The following is an 18,623-nucleotide window of genomic DNA, read 5'->3' on the forward strand; positions in this document are numbered from 1 at the left end:
GGAAAATCTTACTTCTTATTTAAACTTTTGATAGGTAATTTTCTATTTTTCTGTCTCTTCTGTACCTAGACAACATATGTGATGCTTACTAAGGACCTTGGAAGTGGTGCCTTCGTTTGCTCAGAAGCTTCTGCCAAACAGAAGCAATGGAAATATTTCTACAAATAATTTATTTACCAGTCTATCCTTTCTCTCAGTGTTTTTCTTTTACTTTGCCAATTCTCTTGAGAGTTAATTTGGAACCTCACAATTCAGTTTTTTGGACAAGATGCCCTTCTTTCTGGCACATGAAAAGCACAGAGCACCCCTCTACTTCTCCTTTTAGACTCAAAGGCATAACTGATTTTTAGTGCAAAGTATGCAAAATTATGCTACCCTCTATCGATGGTGTTAACTGAAATAAATTAACAAAAAAATACTTTGTTTGGCTTTTGGGTTGGGCAAACTGGAAACTACTGAAGAATTTATGGTTTTGTCTTGGTGATAGTTTTACTAGCATGAAAAAGTTGTGAATGAGCATGAATAAAGTCCGAAAGGAGTATGTAAAACACACCACCCTACTGTTCACCCTTTGCAGGGGATATAGTAGGTGTCTGAAGACTTCACACATCATTCATATTTATCACTTACACAATGGGGCAGCTTTATTTTTGCACTGGAACAGATGTTTATGGAAATTTCATGCCTCTCATAATGTTTATTTGCCTTTCACCATGGCTTCCAAGCTCTTTCTACGTAAAATCAGTAGAAAAAGCTAAGTCTGTACCAGTGTTTTGCTGCCTCTTCTACTTTTGTTTTGTTAGACGATTAACTGGTTTTTTTCCTTAGATTTATTTTATTTTGAAAAGTGACACCTATGGGTAGGCAAATATCAAAGTTACAAAAGTTACAGGGAAAACTTTTCCCAGACATAAAATAAGCAGGAAAATAAAAGATTTAGAGGAGTCTACAAAACAGTCCGAATTATTGAATTTTGTAGAAGTATAATATGCTATCTATTCTTTTAAACTCTTATGTTGGTGGTGTAGAAACTTTATCAGAGATATATATGGCTATTCTATGGAGTTGTTCAAAACATTTATAAAAATTACTATTATTAGGTTTTCAATTATGATAAGTAAACTAAAGTTCCACTCAATTATTATCTTGTTCTTTTTTTCTTTTGTCAAACAAACAGGTGTGTTTTATGAAGTTGTTCAGAGCTTCCCTCGAGTGGAGGAAAATGTGCGAGTGGATTCACATGTAAGCAGGTGGAGAAGGCACTCAGACTCTCTCAGGTCAGTCGACACCAACAGAGCCAGCATGGGGCAGGATTTCTCTGAGCCGGGGGGTTTCACAAACCTGCTGCTTGAAGAGGGACATGACAACACCACCCAGATTGAGGTAGAAATTCATTCCATCTTTTTTTTTTTATTCAATTTGTTATCTTTGGTTCAGATTAAGTAAAAAATAAAGACATTTACTTTATTGTACTCTAATGTTGTTAGGGGAAGAGAATCTCATGGTCTTTGTATTTGTGACCTGTCAGCACATGGAAGGCAGCATTTTCTCGTGACCTGATGCTGGAGCCTGTCCTTTCTGACTTTTGAAGATAGTCTCTTGAGGATGTCTATCTCTTTGCTGGAAAACGGTTATGGGAAGTCCCATGTTGTATCAGTTCTCTCTGGAGAACTGGAAAAGGAAGTAGTATTAAAATAAAATAAAATTGAATTAGTTCTTAGAAGTTGGGGTAAACACCTCAATTTGAGAGATTTTGCCTGGTCTTTATGGAGAGTGATATCCAGACACGAAGGGGAAAAGGCCCTAGAGAAATAAGAAATTGGAAAAAAAATCCAGGTTGGTCATTGAAACAATTTGCCCATACAATTTGATTGTTGATCTTCTAAAGAAGAACAACAGGGATCATATCCATCTACATGAAGTCTTGGGACATTCTCCCTCTGTTTTATGGTTTCATTCAGCCTCTGATTGCTTGTTTAAAACACTTTAACTGCCAGATTGCTCTCATATGGACATAATGTAAATCTAGGTGAGCACCAGTTCTGTCTTTAAAGCTGCTCTCAGTTTTGAGTTGTGTAGAGAGAAGTTGACCAGAATGTTATGTTGTGATTGACTGATGCTAAATGTCTCCACCTATTCTGCTATTTTATCTTAGTGGTTCTACATAAACACATTAGCTGAATTTATTTTGTCTTTATACACAGATAGCAAGTGTTAATATTATAATTATTGTGTTTTTATTGATTTCTTTTTTTAAGTATTAGTTTTGGGGTTTTCTTATTAATAAAATCTACATCCTATTTTTCAATAAAATACAGCTTGGAAGAAGCTAACACTTTCATTCTTTATATTCTGCTTCCAAAGCAACAGTGCTATTTGTTTTTCAGTTCTGAGGAGATCACTCTCAGACAAACAAAACAGCTTTCAGATTTTGGGTTGTTATCTTACACAGTAACAAAAGCAAAGCAATATAAAACCCATTTGTAGAGACAATGGTGTCTCTACAGCATGAGTCAAAAAATAATAATGCTGAAGTGTGTTTTGTGTTTGCTGTTTTTTAAGCTTCCCGGTTTGCACAGTACTAATTGTGTTTCCTCTTTCATAAACATTGAAGTCGCTAGTTGGTAAATTGTATTTTTGAATTGCATGTTGATTTTATGATTTGTTTTTTGCCCTCTGCAACCCCCAGCATCTGGCTATACTTGTAGCAATTCACTCAGGCATGACACAGGTTGATACTGCTTCTAAATTATAATTAGCAGGTAAAGTGGAAGTATGTCTCAGGTACAAGAAAGTTTGTGTAGCTGATCCTTTCCCATGGCTTACCCATAGATCCACATGCAGTGTCTCAATTCAGTTGAGTTCCAAGCTCTTATGAAGCAAAATGGGTCAGAGCTCCCCCTCTAGCCCTAATATATGGCAACATTCAGGAAAAAAAAGAATGCTTGCAAATGGACGTACGTAGAATGGTATTTTTTCCAGGGCCATCTTTCCTGACAGATTAATGGCCTTATACTGTCTTAACCTCAAAAGTACATCACCCTTACTGAGTTTATTAAATTCAGGTTTTGTATTCTGTCGCAGCTGACTCTTTTTTTCTAAGGTTTTCCCAGCACAATAAGATAACTGAGTTGTGGTTTTACACATTATCGGATTCCGTTGTAAATCCCTACTACAACACACAGGCATTTTACAAAAAACCCTTGATGCCCAGCTTTATAGAGGAGGTAAAGTGTACAACAGATATTCACAGTGGAAGAATCCCTATGTCGCAAAGTCTTCTGCAGCTTGGGAGCTTATCAGTAGTGCTGGAGAGCATATTGATTTTTTTAAACCCTCCTTCTGTGTGAGTTGCAGTTCTTGCTGAAGAAGATCTGGAGAATGAGTACTACCTGCCACTCATATTTAATGACACTACAGAATTACAGCATCCCTCCATCACAGATACTGTTTCTCTCTAAAGTATTTTGTAGGCTTGCCATGCAAATGTGGAAGACTTCTTTGACAGGAAGGCTGAAGATGAACATATCTTCAATTTTCACTTGATACTGTTTTCTGTTCTTCTTCATAATCATGAGTTTACTTTCTATCCAGCTTTTAAAAAACAAACCAAAACAAACAAACCCCACCCCTCCTCACCCCCCCCTCAAAAAAAAAAATCCAAGGACAAAAGGGAAGGCAGTATGCAGAAATTTCTCTCTATTTCACGTTTTATCAAATCTATACAGTCATAATGTGGAAAATAATAAAATCAACCTGTGTGGAGCATAGCTTAGTTCCACTGGCTTTCCTTGATATTTTAAGGTAATGAGATTTTTCATTCATGTTTTTCCATTGGAGTTACTGGGAATTGTTCTGTAACTTCACAGATGTACCATGCTGGGTCTCCCATCAGCCCTAGTCCAGAGGCTGTTTTAACATTAGCTTGAGTGGAACATGAAGTCCAGGCCTTCAGGAACAGCTTTAGAAAGTGCATTGTACATCAGTTTATCACCTTTTTTCAGTAGCCAGAGTTGACTCGCTCCTATGTGTAGGAAAGATGATAATGGTCAGATTCTCTTTAGAGATGCTGTCTCTCTGGTCCAAGAGCTGAAGCAGTGCAGCCACTAGGAACCCCAGGACACTCACTGTCTCTCTTCACATCTCTGTTTTACCTCCTGCATTTGTTTGGTGCTGTGATTCAGGACAGAACTTATGCAAAATGATGTACACATTCAGGTGCTTTTTTGAATAAAGGTATTCTCTTGAACTGGACAACTGAACTCTTGAACAACCCGTTGTGTTGCTGGAGAATAGGAATTTTGTGGTCCACAGGTGCAGTGTTGTGGCAGCATAAACGCACAAAATTGGAGATGCCAAGAGAAGGGCAAAGGACAGAAAGAACAGGTTTCTGCTGCGAGCCAGGTTTTCTAGGCATGTAGTGTTTGTGGTCTTTCTGGAGAGCTGATAGCAAGCTGGAGATTATAGGGTAAAATCAATGTATAACAAATGCTTATCATAAACACTTTATAAAACAGTATAACAACCTTGAAAATATTCCTCTTTTCCCCTAGTTTAGTAGGGCTATTATAATGTTCCAGTCAGGGACTAGAATTTTGTAAATCCAAAAAGATTCCCAAGGATGAAGGTTGGTCCCATTTGCTTTATTTGCAATTGATACTTTAGAGCCCAAATACAGAGGAGGGAGAAAGTGTAAGCCTCTGGGGCTATATCCTTAAGAGGTTTATTAAGGTTTCCCACTACATAATATAGCCAGAGAGAATGAGCAAGCTCTGAAGTGGGACAGGTGTAAAAACAGAGAGATCCCATCTTGTACAGATAGGCACAAATGTCACAATCCTAAAAAAAAACCCAAAGCAGATAGCCTTGGGACAGGTGGAGAAACAGGTTGTCAACAGACCAAATCAACTGCAAAGGTCAGCCCCAAAAAGACAATGTTCTGGTGACACTGTCCAACCGAGTTGGCTTCTTGTCTTCATGGCAAATGAGAGCATCAAAGAGTTTCCCTTTGAAGAAGGGAGCATCCATGGCTAAGGCATATTTCTTTCTGAGGGTCACAAAGCCAAACATATTAAAGTCTTCTCCCTGGAACGACTTTGGAACTGTTAGAAGCTGAAGTGTTTTCCCCTAAGCCAGAGGAGTTTTTTGGACTTTGAAGCATCAGAATCACATCCCATATGCACTAAATAACTGGTGCTCAGGACTGGCCAGTGCAAACGCATCCTCCATGGTCCTGTGGGTGCTAGGCTAAGAGAGGAAATGTGGACTGCACTGTAGTTACAGCGACCTGAAAGACAGGGATTATTGTGGGGCATATTTGAGGGACATTAAAAAATGAAGTGCCATTTATATCAACAATTCTTCTTTCTCGAGAATTTGTTTCTAGATTTCTGGGATTTCACAATCTTGTAATTTCAAGTCTAGCTTTACTTTTGACTCTTCTCTCCAGTCCTGGGGATCAGGGTTGGTTTTTTGTTTGTTGAGTAATCTACTGCTTTTATTTATTGTGCTCAGGACATTCAGAAGTGCCTTTTATTTAGAATAAATAGAACCTAGGAAATGCAATGTCTAGGGTGGAATTTGAAAAAATAATGAGCGTGAAAATATGTCTTAATGAATATGGCTAGTTTGGCATGTGTTCTTTCAGGCAAGGAGAAAAATAGGACAAATATATTACCTTTCTTCACATACTCTTATAAAAGAAAAGTATGCTTTATAATAGCTCACTGTAATTAAGTAAATGAGTATTACTATTGTTAAAATAAACTTAGATTCATGGTCATGGTATGACGAACCCTTCTGTTAATCCCCAAAGCCATGTAGCCATAAAGGTAATGAAGGCATGAAGCAGAGGTTCTTGTTGCCTGTTGCTCTTTTGCATTTACTGGAACAGGAACTGATTCCTGAAATGCATCTAGTATGGATGTTAGGTCCCCAGTATCCACCACTAAGGTATCCACAAATGCATTCCTGCTTTGCAACAGTACCTGCTAATGTAGGCATGGCCACTGAGCACTGGAAAAGGCTTAACAATGCATTAGTATATAAATGTGCATTGCACAAATATTGCATAATAATTTTTCCATGGTTTAAAATTTGCATCGTTTTTCAAGAGTTATCCTGTGATTATGGCTATGTGGAGCTCCATACAGAGGTGATTCTCCTTCTATATTTATAATTTTTGTCTCTTTATCCAAGATCTTCTGTAAAGCAGCTCCAGCTGCAGGCTTTATAGAAGATCTCTGGGCAGCTTGCTTGGTCTTTTGCTTCACTGTTCTGTGTCCCAGATCCTTGTGACTGCTTAACCCCCAGTGAACAGTACAATGCTGAAAAGTAAAATACAGAGAAATTGAAATGGAGCAGTCTCTAATATATAGCTTGCATTGGCATTAGCAGAAGATGACAAACTTTGCAAAATAACCTTGGAACGTGTGAATTACTTCCAAATTTGTTGCCACTGTATAGAGGTACTACATCAAAATAATAGTCTTTCCCAAACTTCAAATATCAAAAAGAAATCCATCAACAAAATAATAGATTAAATCATAGTCAGGCTTGAGCTGAGTGCAGCCACACTAACAGTAAGGTTTTATTGCTTTGCACCATGAAAAGAGTGAGAAAAACATAATTTTTCCTATAAAGTCTTAGAAGAGAATGAATGATTGCAACTGTATGACAGAGAAAGATTCAGTTCCAAGCAAGAAACAGCATGCTGAGCATGCTAAGTCAAATCAAACTCAACTGTATCTTATTTTCTCCACCCCTCCCAACATAGTACTTGTGAGCATAGAAAATTGTGGCTATTTCAGTGCAAAACAAATTTATTTTTTTCAGTAGTGAAATGATTCATTTATTCTGGTGGATGTCACTGATATCTCCTGCTGTGTATTGCTCTTAACTAAAACAGAGTTGTTGCTAACTGAAGACACCCTTCTTTCTTTTTCTCTCCTTTCTTTAGTTTCTCTGGATGTTGTTTGAAATGTAAATTTTAGCAATCCCTGTAGTTTAGACCTGAAAAGTGTCTTGACCCTATCAGAACAACGCTGGTGGATTTCCTACTGGCAACAATCTTTTGCTGAACTTTGCCTTTTCTCTCAGAGTATCTGCCCAGAAGGAGGCTTCTCCCTTATCAGTCCCAGTCACTCATGGAAGTGAAGATGTCTGATTCTGACTGGCAAAAACAACAGAAGGGATTGAGTTTTACAGCCCTTGGGATTTTAGAGCAATTACTTTCAGCTACTGTCAGCAGTGTCAGCGTGCCCACTGCTGTGCTCTTACTGCAAGTCTGAGCAAGGAATAAAAATAATGGTTAAATTTCACTCAGCTGGACAAATGGTAAGGTAGTCCTGTGATTACTGCTTTCATTCACTGTATTAAAAGTAGAAAAACTTGTTCATGTATAATTGAAGCCTCAATACTAAACAATATCATAGTCGCATAGTAAGATGTCAGTTTGGCCAAGCCTGCCTCTGTTTTGTTCCTTTTTCTTTTTCTTTTACCCCCATTGCAATACTTTAAGGCCAGTTGCATCTGAAGGACTTAGAAATAGGGCAGTGTTACTAACACGGTATTCTGAAACCACGGTCCCTCCAAGTTACTGAGAAGAATGTTCTGCATTTAAGAAAAAATCCTTATTATCATCTAGTTCAATGACTATTTCTCTTCTCTTTCCTCATCCCAAGCTATGAGAGAGACATGCTTTACTTCTAAAGTCTGTTTTCTGACTTGCCATCTCTTAGAGCTTTTAATTACCTGTGTAGAGTTGCCTGCTTGTTTAGCTTTTGAATTTATAGTTCAAATATTTTTCTTAAGTAGTGTTTGTATCTTCCTTTCCCTTTCAGTGATCCTCAACAATGCAAGAGTGAATTCCATGGACAACATTTTGATATACTCATTCAGTGTAATAAAATCAGGGATGCTATTGATCTCTGCATCAGAATAGAATTCTTTTTTAATGCATAGTCATATTTTAATGTGGATTATAAAGTATCAAAGTAATGCATATTCAGTACAAACATTTAACGAGGTTTTAGACTTAGAATTTTTATTTCATTTAAAGCATTTGCATATAAGTGGAGAGGAATGAAGCTTTGCAGAACAAAGATTTGTCACTGGAGTTGGCTGATTCTTTAGAGAGCAAGAGAGCAGTACATCTGTTCCGAAATCTGTATTTGCAAAAAGCCATGTGAAAAAAAACTAAAAAAAACCCCGAAGCGACAATCAGTTTTATCTTTGATACCTGCTTTCTAATGTTGCTTCATTTTGGGGAGAGATCATAGACTATATTATTGAGCTCAAATAATATGGAGCCCTTGCCTAAAATAAGGGAAATGGCAAATTTTGGTTTAAGATCATTTTGAGTTCTAAGTGAAGAAATTCACTTTAACTGATTTAATTACATGGCTGCAGCTTACCCAGTCTACTTGCAAAATCTTTATCATAACAAAAGTTGCATTCATTCTTATTTTTAATTTTAGGGAAATATAGTTGTTTCTTGTTCACAGTTAATTACTACATCATGTGATTTTTGGTGTATGTAAAGGATTCATTCAAGAGAAGGAGGGAAAATTTGGGCTCCACCTGAGGGCTTGCAAATATTTTTCTCAATCTTTGATTAACCTTTGGTCATCTAGTATAGCCCTGGCATTTCCAGGGCTAAAACTACTGTGACTTAAAAATATGGTTTTACAGTTAAAGGTGGTATTACATCAGGTTTTCTGCCATTTCAAAACCTATCTTATGTTGCTTTAGACAATTTCATGTTAGTTATATTTAAAACACAGGTGTCTTGCTGATTTTAAGCCAGTGTAACTTAAGCCCAGAAGTCTCTGTTTGGATGTGTGCTGTTCATGGCTCTGATGTTTCCATAACGTTCTGGAGGATTAAACAAGCATCCCATATGCTTCCTCTCTGCTGCATGTCATTAAACTGTGAAAGCTCTGGAGCTCATTGACACTGAATGTTGCGGATGCCAAAATTTACAAAATTAGAGAAATTCATGGAATAGAAATTTGTCAAGGATTATTAAACACAAAGGGAATTTCTGAAGACCAGATCACTGGAACATAGGAAAAATGGGGTATTGCCACTGTTTGCCCTGGGTTCTTTACTCTTCCTAGGCATCATTCTCAGTCAGTTCTGCAGACCAGACTAAAAGGATGTTTGGCCTAAGAGAGTACAGCTGTTCTTGTGCTCTTACTGGTATCCACTCACTAAATTAAGTTAAATGTCATACTATTATTTTCGTAGTTAGAAGCTTGAAAGTTACAACAGAGATTTAGGAAGCACTGAAGGAACAGTCTTGGGGTATACTGGAGTTGCGCTGAAACCATCGTGGATATAGCTTTTGCTTTTCTATGTAGCGGAATATTTAGATGTCATATTTTTGTTGTAAGAGAGCTAAAATTTTCTGTTAAGTGATGTAGTAATTAAAGGCTAAGATGTATAGGATTTTCTTGCAGTGTTTCTAAACAACTTTTACTACAGTCTTTTCCAAAAAAGGTTGTTATTGTTATTTTAAAATGTTTTTATTTACACTTTTCAAGAGTTCATTTTAGAAAATTACCTTGTTACTTTGGAGATGATGGAGATGGAGAATGTCATTTATTTTCAGAAAAACAAAGTCGTCTTTTTTCAAACTGAGTCAAGGGAAAAAAAGTTCCTTACTTCTTCATGTGATGTTAGGGAAACTATATGAGCTTTCTCAAAAAAAACAAGCTGCTGCAGATGACATCCTAAGTCAAATTAAAATTTCTGTAAATTATTGCTAAATCACAGGATCACAGAATGTTAGGGATTGGAAGGGACCTCAAAAGATCATCTAGTCCAATCCCCCTGCCGGAGCAGGATTACCTAGATCATATCACACAGGAACGCGTCCAGGCGGGTTTTGAATGTCTCCAGGGAAGGAGACTCCGCAACCTCTCTGGGCAGCCTGTTCCAGTGTTCGGTTACCCTCACCGTAAAGAAGTTTTTCCTCATATTTATGTGGAACCTCCTGTGTTCCAGCTTGCACCCATTGCCCCTTGTCTTGTTAATGGATGTCACTGAGAAGAGCCTGGCTCCATCCTCTTGACACTTGCCCTTTACATATTTATAAACATTAATGAGGTCACCCCTCAGTCTTCTCCAAGCTAAAGAGACCCAGCTCCCTCAGCCTCTCCTCATAAGGGAGATGTTCCACTCCCTTAACCATCTTCGTGGCTCTGCGCTGGACTCTCTCTAGCAGTTCCCTGTCCTTCTTGAACTGAGGGGCCCAGAACTGGACACAATACTCCAGATGCGTCCTCAGCTATAAAGAAGACCCAGAAAGTTAATTGATCTGGAAGCAGCATAGGTCACATATGAAACAGCCTAGTCTTTTACTTTTACTAAATCAAACCAAACGCTGTGTCACCTGCAACTGGAATTAGAATCTAGGACAATCATTAATTTACTTTTTTGCTGCTTGTTCAGCCGAGTTTTCCACCAGTGTTGTCACCCTTTCTAGCTGGCTAGCAGACCGATATATCACTGTCTTGTTTTCTTTCAGGCTTTCAGTTGCAAAATGGTAAACTAGACAAAAGCCTCATAGATCTTTTTGTATTGAATTTATTAATTGCTTACTTAAATCAAGGTCATCTTGACACTTGCGCTGAGTCTTGCTACAGCCTTCAGCTGGACTGAATTTGTTTCCAGCTCTGCAAGAAGTGCTGTAGCAATGAGCCTGTCAACACTTCCATTATTCTCGATCTAAACTCAAGGGGTGATGGTTCTACTAATAACTCAGGTATAGCTGAAAAAGAAAAAGGTGAAGACTGAAGGTGACATTCATTCTATGGCTTTTAAACTTGGAGGGGGAGAGGAAGAAAAGAAATTAAAAACACTAAGTAAGGGAATTTACAGTTCTCCGTGGTAATCCTGAGCTCATTTCCACATACTTAGCTATGTTGGCACACAAGCCATTTAATTTAACATGGTGATGATAATGAGTTTTGAGAGCGAAGAAGGAGACAGGGGATTCAGAATTTAATGGAATCTGCCTTTGAATATTCTGGATAATATTTTATATTTCCATATCGTTCTTCATCTGTAAGTTCCTAAAGCACATTACAGTTACTCCAGAATCACTGAACTCATGACTCAAAAGAGCTACAAGCAGTATCAACAACAGACCTTGTACTTCCTTTCTGAATTAATTATTTCAGTCATACATGCCTCAGCCCTTGCTTGCAGAAGCTGGTGGAAAATAGATTCAGCTAGTGAAAGGTGAATATTAGTGTGGCCGTGAAGACTGGGAAGGTCTCTCCTTTCCAGCCACTTTTTTTCTGACCCTATTCACCACGTTCACCTGGAGTGCCCTCATGAAGGAGACTTGTGTCGAACCAGTCATGCAAAAAGCAGAGCATGATGCTCATTTCAACCCATGCAAAACAGCTCTAACTAATTTAACAGCACACAACAAATTGTGCATAGCTGGTTTGGAGCGGGGAGTGAAGGTGAATACATTACTGAGTTGTTAGTGCAGGGGAATTTGGGTAGGTAAGTAAAAAGTTGTTACACTAAGCCACATAATTTCAGTGTGGATAACACCAGTCCTTAGGGATAGATTTTCAAAGCTGTAGGAATCTTGCTGACATTGATGGATTACTCTGTGCCACTGTGAAAATCTTTCATGTTTTTGTAATATGGGAGAGTCAATTATCTGTTATCCCAAAACAGTAACAACTTTGCATGTAAGCAGATGGGTACATCGTTTCAGATTTGGTCAGAGACTTCCTTTGACTGTGTGTAAATTTAGTAATTATAACTTCAGATCTTCCAGCATTTATCAGGAAGTCAATGGCCTGTCTTCATTGTGATTGTGCGACTTATACGGGCTTTTCAAAGGCAGTAATGAATGGGGCCAAAGCTCAAATTTCATATCGAGAGGGATCAGAATTAAGAAAGTTCCATGTGCATTTGTACTTCCAAAAATGCCAGCTAAATGCTGTCAACTGCTGAAGAAAAATGCTGATGAAAAACTTCTAATAGCTGTAGTATTTCATACACAGAACATAAATTAATAAGTAATGAAAATAACAGATTTTTTTTTATTTCTTCTGTAACACTGGTATGCGTCCATGTGTGGCATGTCTAGCTTCTCACAGACCATCGGTAATAAAACAGTGTATTTATTTCTAGAACACAAAATTGGCAATGGAGATTTTGGAGAGTCTGCAACAAACTGCAGTGTGAGTAACGAGAAAAAAAAAAAAAAAAACAGCAAACTTTCACATATTCACCAGACTTTTTAGCGGCACAACATTTAACAGAAGTAGAGAGATGTGACAGGGTTACTGGAGGTTCACTTCATGCATTTGTATCAAGCTGCATGACTTTTCAAGAGTTCCTATTAAATTTTTTAAATAAATGAAAGCATTTTAGACTATTCTTTCTGTAGCCTTAGCAACAAAAGAAGTAGGAAGGGGGAGAAACTGCAGATGGAAATCCCATCTGTTTGATCTCATACAGGGGGAGTGGTAAAATGCCATGAGGGATAAAATACTGTGATCTCTCAGAGGCATTCCCCTTTTCCTTCGGTACTGACAGCAAAACAAGCAGATTTCTCAGGTTCTTCCTGACTCAGGCAAAGCATGGATGCCTCTTTCCTGGTGTATGAGAGGAAAAGTGCCTTCCAGTGCTAGAACAGGCATAATCTGGCTCCAAAGTGCTACCGCTGAGTTTAGCCATATCCAGGAGTGGGCCAACAACGTGGCTTCCACATATCAGCAGCCTGGTGGGTGCTCATTTGGGGGGTATAACTGGCTGGCTGGCACAACAGTTTATAGCAAGTTTGGTGAGGATGTTTGCAACATCTTAAAGCTGTGGATGTGGTCTATCTCGATTTCAGTAAAGTGTTTGACACGGTCTCCCACAGCATCCTCGCGGCTAAACTGAGGAAGTGTGGTCTGGATGATCGTGTAGTGAGGTGGATTGTGAACTGGCTGAAGGAAAGAAGCCAGAGAGTAGTGGTCAGTGGGACAAAGTCCAGTTGGAGGTCTGTGTCTAGCGGAGTCCCTCAAGGATCGGTTCTGGGACCAGTTCTATTCAATATATTCATTAATGACTTGGATGAGGGATTAGAGTGCGCTGTCAGCAAGTTCGCTGATGACACAAAACTGGGAGGAGTGGCTGACACACCGGAAGGCTGCGCAGCCATTCAGAGAGACCTGGACAGGCTGGAGAGTTGGGCGGGGAGAAATTTAATGAAATATAACAAGGGCAAGTGTAGAGTCCTGCATCTGGGCAAGAACAACCCCATGTATGAGTACAAGTTGGGGGCAGACCTGTTGGAGAGCAGCGTAGGGGAAAGGGACCTGGGGGTCCTAGTGGACAACAGGATGACCATGAGCCAGCAGTGTGCCCTTGTGGCCAAGAAGGCCAATGGCATCCTGGGGTGTATTAGAAGGGGTGTGGTCAGCAGGTCGAGAGAGGTTCTCCTCCCCCTCTCCTCTGCCCTGGTGAGGCCGCATCTGGAATATTGTGTCCAGTTCTGGGCCCCTCAGTTCAAGAAGGACAGGGAACTGCTAGAGAGAGTCCAGCGCAGAGCCACGAAGATGATTAAGGGAGTGGAACATCTCCCTTATGAGGAGAGGCTGAGGGAGCTGGGTCTCTTTAGCTTAGAGAAGAGGAGAGTGAGGAGTGACCTCATTAATGTTTATAAATATGTAAAGGGCAAGTGTCAAGAGGATGGAGCCAGGCTCTTCTCAGTGACATCCCTTGACAGGACAAGGGACAATGGGTGCAAGCTGGAACACAGGAGGTTCCACTTAAATTTGAGGAAAAACTTCTTTACGGTGAGGGTGACTGAACACTGGAACAGGCTGCCCAGAGAGGTTGTGGAGTCTCCTTCTCTGGAAACGTTCAAAACCCGCCTGGACGCGTTCCTGTGTGATATGGTCTAGGCAATCCTGCCCCGGCAGGGGGATTGGACTAGATGATCTTTCGAGGTCCCTTCCAATCCCTAACATTCTGTGATTCTGTGATTCTGTGATCTTCCTTTCATAGTCATAAGCAAGTGCCCCAAATGTCCCTATTTGTTTAGAAAATAAAACCCCAATTATTACAGTTGTACAATTGATGACTATGTAGTTGAATGAAATAGTAACTTATTTCTCAGAATTTTCATTCTGTTGAAAAAGTAATTCATGTGCTATAGAGCTGAACTACAGTTATACTAATGTAAGTGAGAAAAAGAGATTGTTTATTTTTTTTCAATAAAAATGGAAATAGAACATTGATGCTATCATTTAGTCATTAACAGTGTATAAACGTTGACTGTCTTGGTATTATCTTCACGGTATATGTCAGGCATATTACTCCCTCACCTTGGAAATCAAAGTAATTTCTTAAATACAGTGCAGAAGTTTGTTTCTTACATAAACATTCCATTAAGGGTGGTACACACCTGTGTACTGCTCTATTAATGTATATGAATTCATATAGAATACTAGGCTACTGTGGTATTTGTGAAAGGCTGGAGTCTGTAGAGGTGGTTTTCGTCTTTAGCTGTAGTTAATATTGAAATTGAAGGTGAAATTCAGCTCTCCAGTTTGGATACCTAAGTAGATGAAGTATGTGAAAGTTCTTGCATGTGAGGTAAACTATCTTATCATAGGTGGTAGGAATTGAAGGTGAAATTCACTTGCCTAGCTTAGGTGTCTGGTATCATTTTAGGCACTGTGGTTATACTGAATGGTCTGTTGCTCCTCCTGTAGGGTAGGGGTCTGCTGTAGGCCCTGCATCATATCTGCAAGTCTCAAATGGCCCTGGGTTCCTCCTGTGCTTGGGCAACTGCATCTCACCCATGGGCAATACAGGCAGTACAGTCAGGGTGGGTATTCAGCTTGCTCGAAAGTGGACCTAAAGCTTGGTGAGCTGAGCTGAGCTGAGCTGACAAACCTTCATTGACAGCATTTACTAGGTCTCTGGTTCTGATAATGAGAGCTTAGAAACCTAGCTCTTATGCAGACAGCTGCACTGAAGTGTCTAACCTGAAAACCAAATACCAACCTGCTCAGCTACTTATTTGTTTACCTAAATCTGAAGTGAAAAGGTCAAGTTTGTTTGTTTGGTTTTTTTTTTACAGATATACCAACAAATTATATAAAGCAAAATAAAAGTGGCCTGTTTCTGATCAGGGTCAAAATGTTGAGATTCTTCCTCGCTCGCCCCAACCCCAGAGGGAAAAAAAGGATTTATTTGGAATGCAAGTAAAAATTCATGTCTTTATCTTCCCCTGTTTTTCAGTGGTTAGGATAGGGATATACATGTTTGCCATCACTTTTATGCTTGAAATTGTGAAAAGACACCCTTCAAGTAAAAAGGAATTCTGTGGTGCCTTCTGTTTTATCTTCTAGTGCCCTGTATTTAGCTGAAAGCCAAAAACAGAAATACAAGTTTGTGAAACTTTTCCGCTTTGAATCACTTTACTCATAAAGAGCAACACAGAGTTGGAAATTATACACAAGAAAAAATAACATCTATCAAAAAGAAAATTGTGTGTTAGTATAATTTTGACATATTTGAGAATATTGGATTAACTGGATGCTGAGTTAACTTGAAGGCAGTAGTTCTTTTCAGAGACAGCAGAGGAAAGATATTATTTAGCATCTTGATCTTATCTGAGTAATTGCAAAGTGCTCAAGTATCTCCCCTGAAAAGAGCAAGAGTGCAGATCCTGCTGAAAGCTTGTTTGGAGCCTGATGGAGATGAGAAAAAGGAGTGACTTGGAAGCAGCTGTCTAGCCAAGATGTACCTCATCAAGCAACATGAAGTTCTACAGTTGTGGCACTTACATTAGAGACCTCTCAAGGGATTTATTTATTTTTTTGAGCATGACTGCAAGACCAGGTAAAGAAGCATTTCTGTGACAAGTCCTTAAGAAATGTGGCTGGTGAGAACAGTTTGTTAAAATTGTTCATAGTGCTCTTTTCAATATTCTTGTATAGAATGTCCTGACTGAACTGCTGTTACATATGTATATAGAAAAGTACATGTGAACGTAGCAAAATACATACTTTTTCCAAAGCAAGAGCAAACTTTCCAAAGAGCAGTAGAAATAGGGGCTACAGCTTAACCACTTCAGTCATCAGTATCTTATCATTCATATCTTAGAGGGATAATTTTGAAATTATGGATTTCAGCCAGCCCTATGTTTTAGTAACTAAAGATTCAAGTGTATTGTATGTGAGAGCTAAGCTAGAAAGGGCTCTGGTTAAATAGACTACCAGTTTTGGTTGCAATCTGTTTAAACTGAGTGTTCTCCAGAGAAACCATGCTGATGCAGTTTGTCCTTTAATGCCCAGGCTCTGTGATGAGCACGTTGCTGTGTGGCTATATGCTGAACACCTTTGGCAAAGGCTGGTGCTGAATGAGGTGAACACAGGCCACCTTTAAAAGCTTCAAATTAGGCTTTATCCCTACAGGTAGAAAAGCTACTGCATTAATAAACTCATGTTCCTGCCTATATCAACTTAATATCGGTCGTACATGTTCTTACAACTGACTGCCCTATGATTTCAGCTGTGAGCCCTGATGGATCCTGGAGACACAGTATTAACTGCTCAGGAATTGCAGCACACACCAGTGAGTGTGGAGGCAGATTCCTGCACTGTCCTACATAAAGCCCCGATGAACTAGAAAGTGTACCTGCCAATATTAGCTTAATCCTCCAGATCTGTAACACTTTTCATCCTTGTTTAGATTTGCCATAGGGCTGCTGGGTCTTCGTTGTTCTGTTTTCTTCTTGTCTCTTCTATGGAGAAGAGACAAAGAATGGAAAACAAAGATGACTTACCTGTCCTGGCTTCTGGATATGTAATGGAGGAGGAAATAGGCTACAGAGAGTTTAAAGTTGCTCTAATACCTGGATTCAAAACCAAAAAGGGAATAATATTAAACTGAACTTATTCTGTATCTTAGGGGGAGGAAAAAATTGCACAAGTGTGGCTATAAGTATGTCAAAGTATATACACTCAGAAATACATTGTTGGTTATATTCCAAACAAGAAGTGAATCTTTAAAAAACTAAAATACTAAATCTTTAAAAGCTAACTTGACAAAAATGTAATTATTTATTGCTTTATCTGGAGTCATGAGCCCCCAAAAATGGGGCTGGTAACAGACATGGGGTCATAACCACTGACGCTCTGTAGTCTAGGCCTGACAGTTAGTTTTTTATGTTTACAAACAGTCATTTTTACAGTTCTGGTTTTATGAACACTTTAGTAATCTATGCATATCTAAAAATGAGAAAATAAACTCTGTGACATGTTTCATAATTACATCAAAATGAAATTGCTCCTAGGTGTTTTCATGGTCATTTTATTGCAGTGATTACTGTTATTTTCTTTTAGTGGAGAAGATGCTACAGAGCAGTTAATAAAGGCTGATTTTGAGAATGTCATTTCTCAGACTCCTGCTCCAGCAAATCGGGAACAAAACTGCATAATAAATATTTCCTTACTGTAATTGGTTTTTGAGTGACTTGGTGATTTGGCTTTTTTCCTCTCTTAAGTAAGACATTGCAGAGACTTTTGCTCTTTTGAAGCTCGTCTCATGACAAGACAGTGGAAGGGGTTTTACAAGACTGCCGTAAAGACCCCTAAATAGGCTGACAGTTTTATAGCAGTCCTCAAGAGGGAAGCTTCCTTTCAAAAGCAGCTGAATATCATGAGAAAGGCAATGGCTCCACATTGACTTTTCACAAAGCGGGAAAGACTAAATGGCTTTTTTGGGTTAATAACAGGTTTATAGCATCCTTCTCTGCCAGACTGGCTGTCAGCATGAGTGATTCTCCATTATAGGTGTCGTCAGGCGCCCAGAAAAGTGCAGTTTAAAAACCTGGGAGTTTAAGATGTTATAGAGCTGTGTAAAGCCTTGTGTATACGTAAGGGAGAGAGCTGTGAGCTAAATGCTTTTGTTTCATCCCAGCTGATGACGTCATTTAGTGTTTACAATAACAACCTCCAGATGTAAATCTGTGGGATTCTGGGCAAAGTGACTTCCATACTGTCTCTAGTGAAAACCTGAGTTTGAGAGCTCCTGCACACACAGAACAGGCTTTCAGGACTCTGCAGAGCACTTATGTAGCCTCTTCTTGGAGAATACAGTGTGAGATGAAGTTCTTAATGCCAGTGCATGCAAAGAAAGGTTTTCCTCTTTGGTTATATTGGGTTCCTGTCGTTCATTAGATGTTATATTAGCTGTTCAAAATAGATTTTGCTAAGGCTTGTGTAATCACCAGTGATGTTGGCAGGCTGTCTTCAGGTTCTGCTGACTGTTAATGTGGAATATGTATACTATGCCCATATACATATATATTTCCTAACTTCTTCTCACATCAGATTTTTTTTAAAAAATTAAAAGACCCAAAAACCCCTGAAACAACAGATTGTAGCTTTGTCACTGTGCAAGCAGCAAGCAGTTCTGTAAATTGTATGTTTCCTCAGTAGAGATTCATACAGAACAAATGCTTTTGTTAAGAAATTGAGCAGCAGAGAGTTTATCCTTGATGCAAAGCGCTTATAAAATTAAATTGGTACTTCTGAGCATCAGAGAACCACTCATAACAATCAGGCTTCCTAAGTAGCAGCCACTAT

General features: G+C 38.9%; 1 protein-coding gene across 1 annotated transcript in view; it reads left to right on the top strand.

Moving 5' to 3' along the window:
* PLXDC2 (plexin domain containing 2) overlaps positions 1 to 18,623 on the top strand; it is a 295,983-nt gene that overhangs the window by 126,861 nt on the left and 150,499 nt on the right. Inside the window, exon 2 of the mRNA XM_068404684.1 lies at positions 1,178 to 1,383. Within this exon, the coding sequence (XP_068260785.1) occupies positions 1,178 to 1,383 (206 nt within the window). The remainder of the gene's footprint in view (positions 1 to 1,177; positions 1,384 to 18,623) is intronic.

This window comes from Nyctibius grandis, chromosome 7, assembly GCF_013368605.1.
Source record: "Nyctibius grandis isolate bNycGra1 chromosome 7, bNycGra1.pri, whole genome shotgun sequence".
Lineage (NCBI taxonomy): Eukaryota > Metazoa > Chordata > Aves > Nyctibiiformes > Nyctibiidae > Nyctibius > Nyctibius grandis.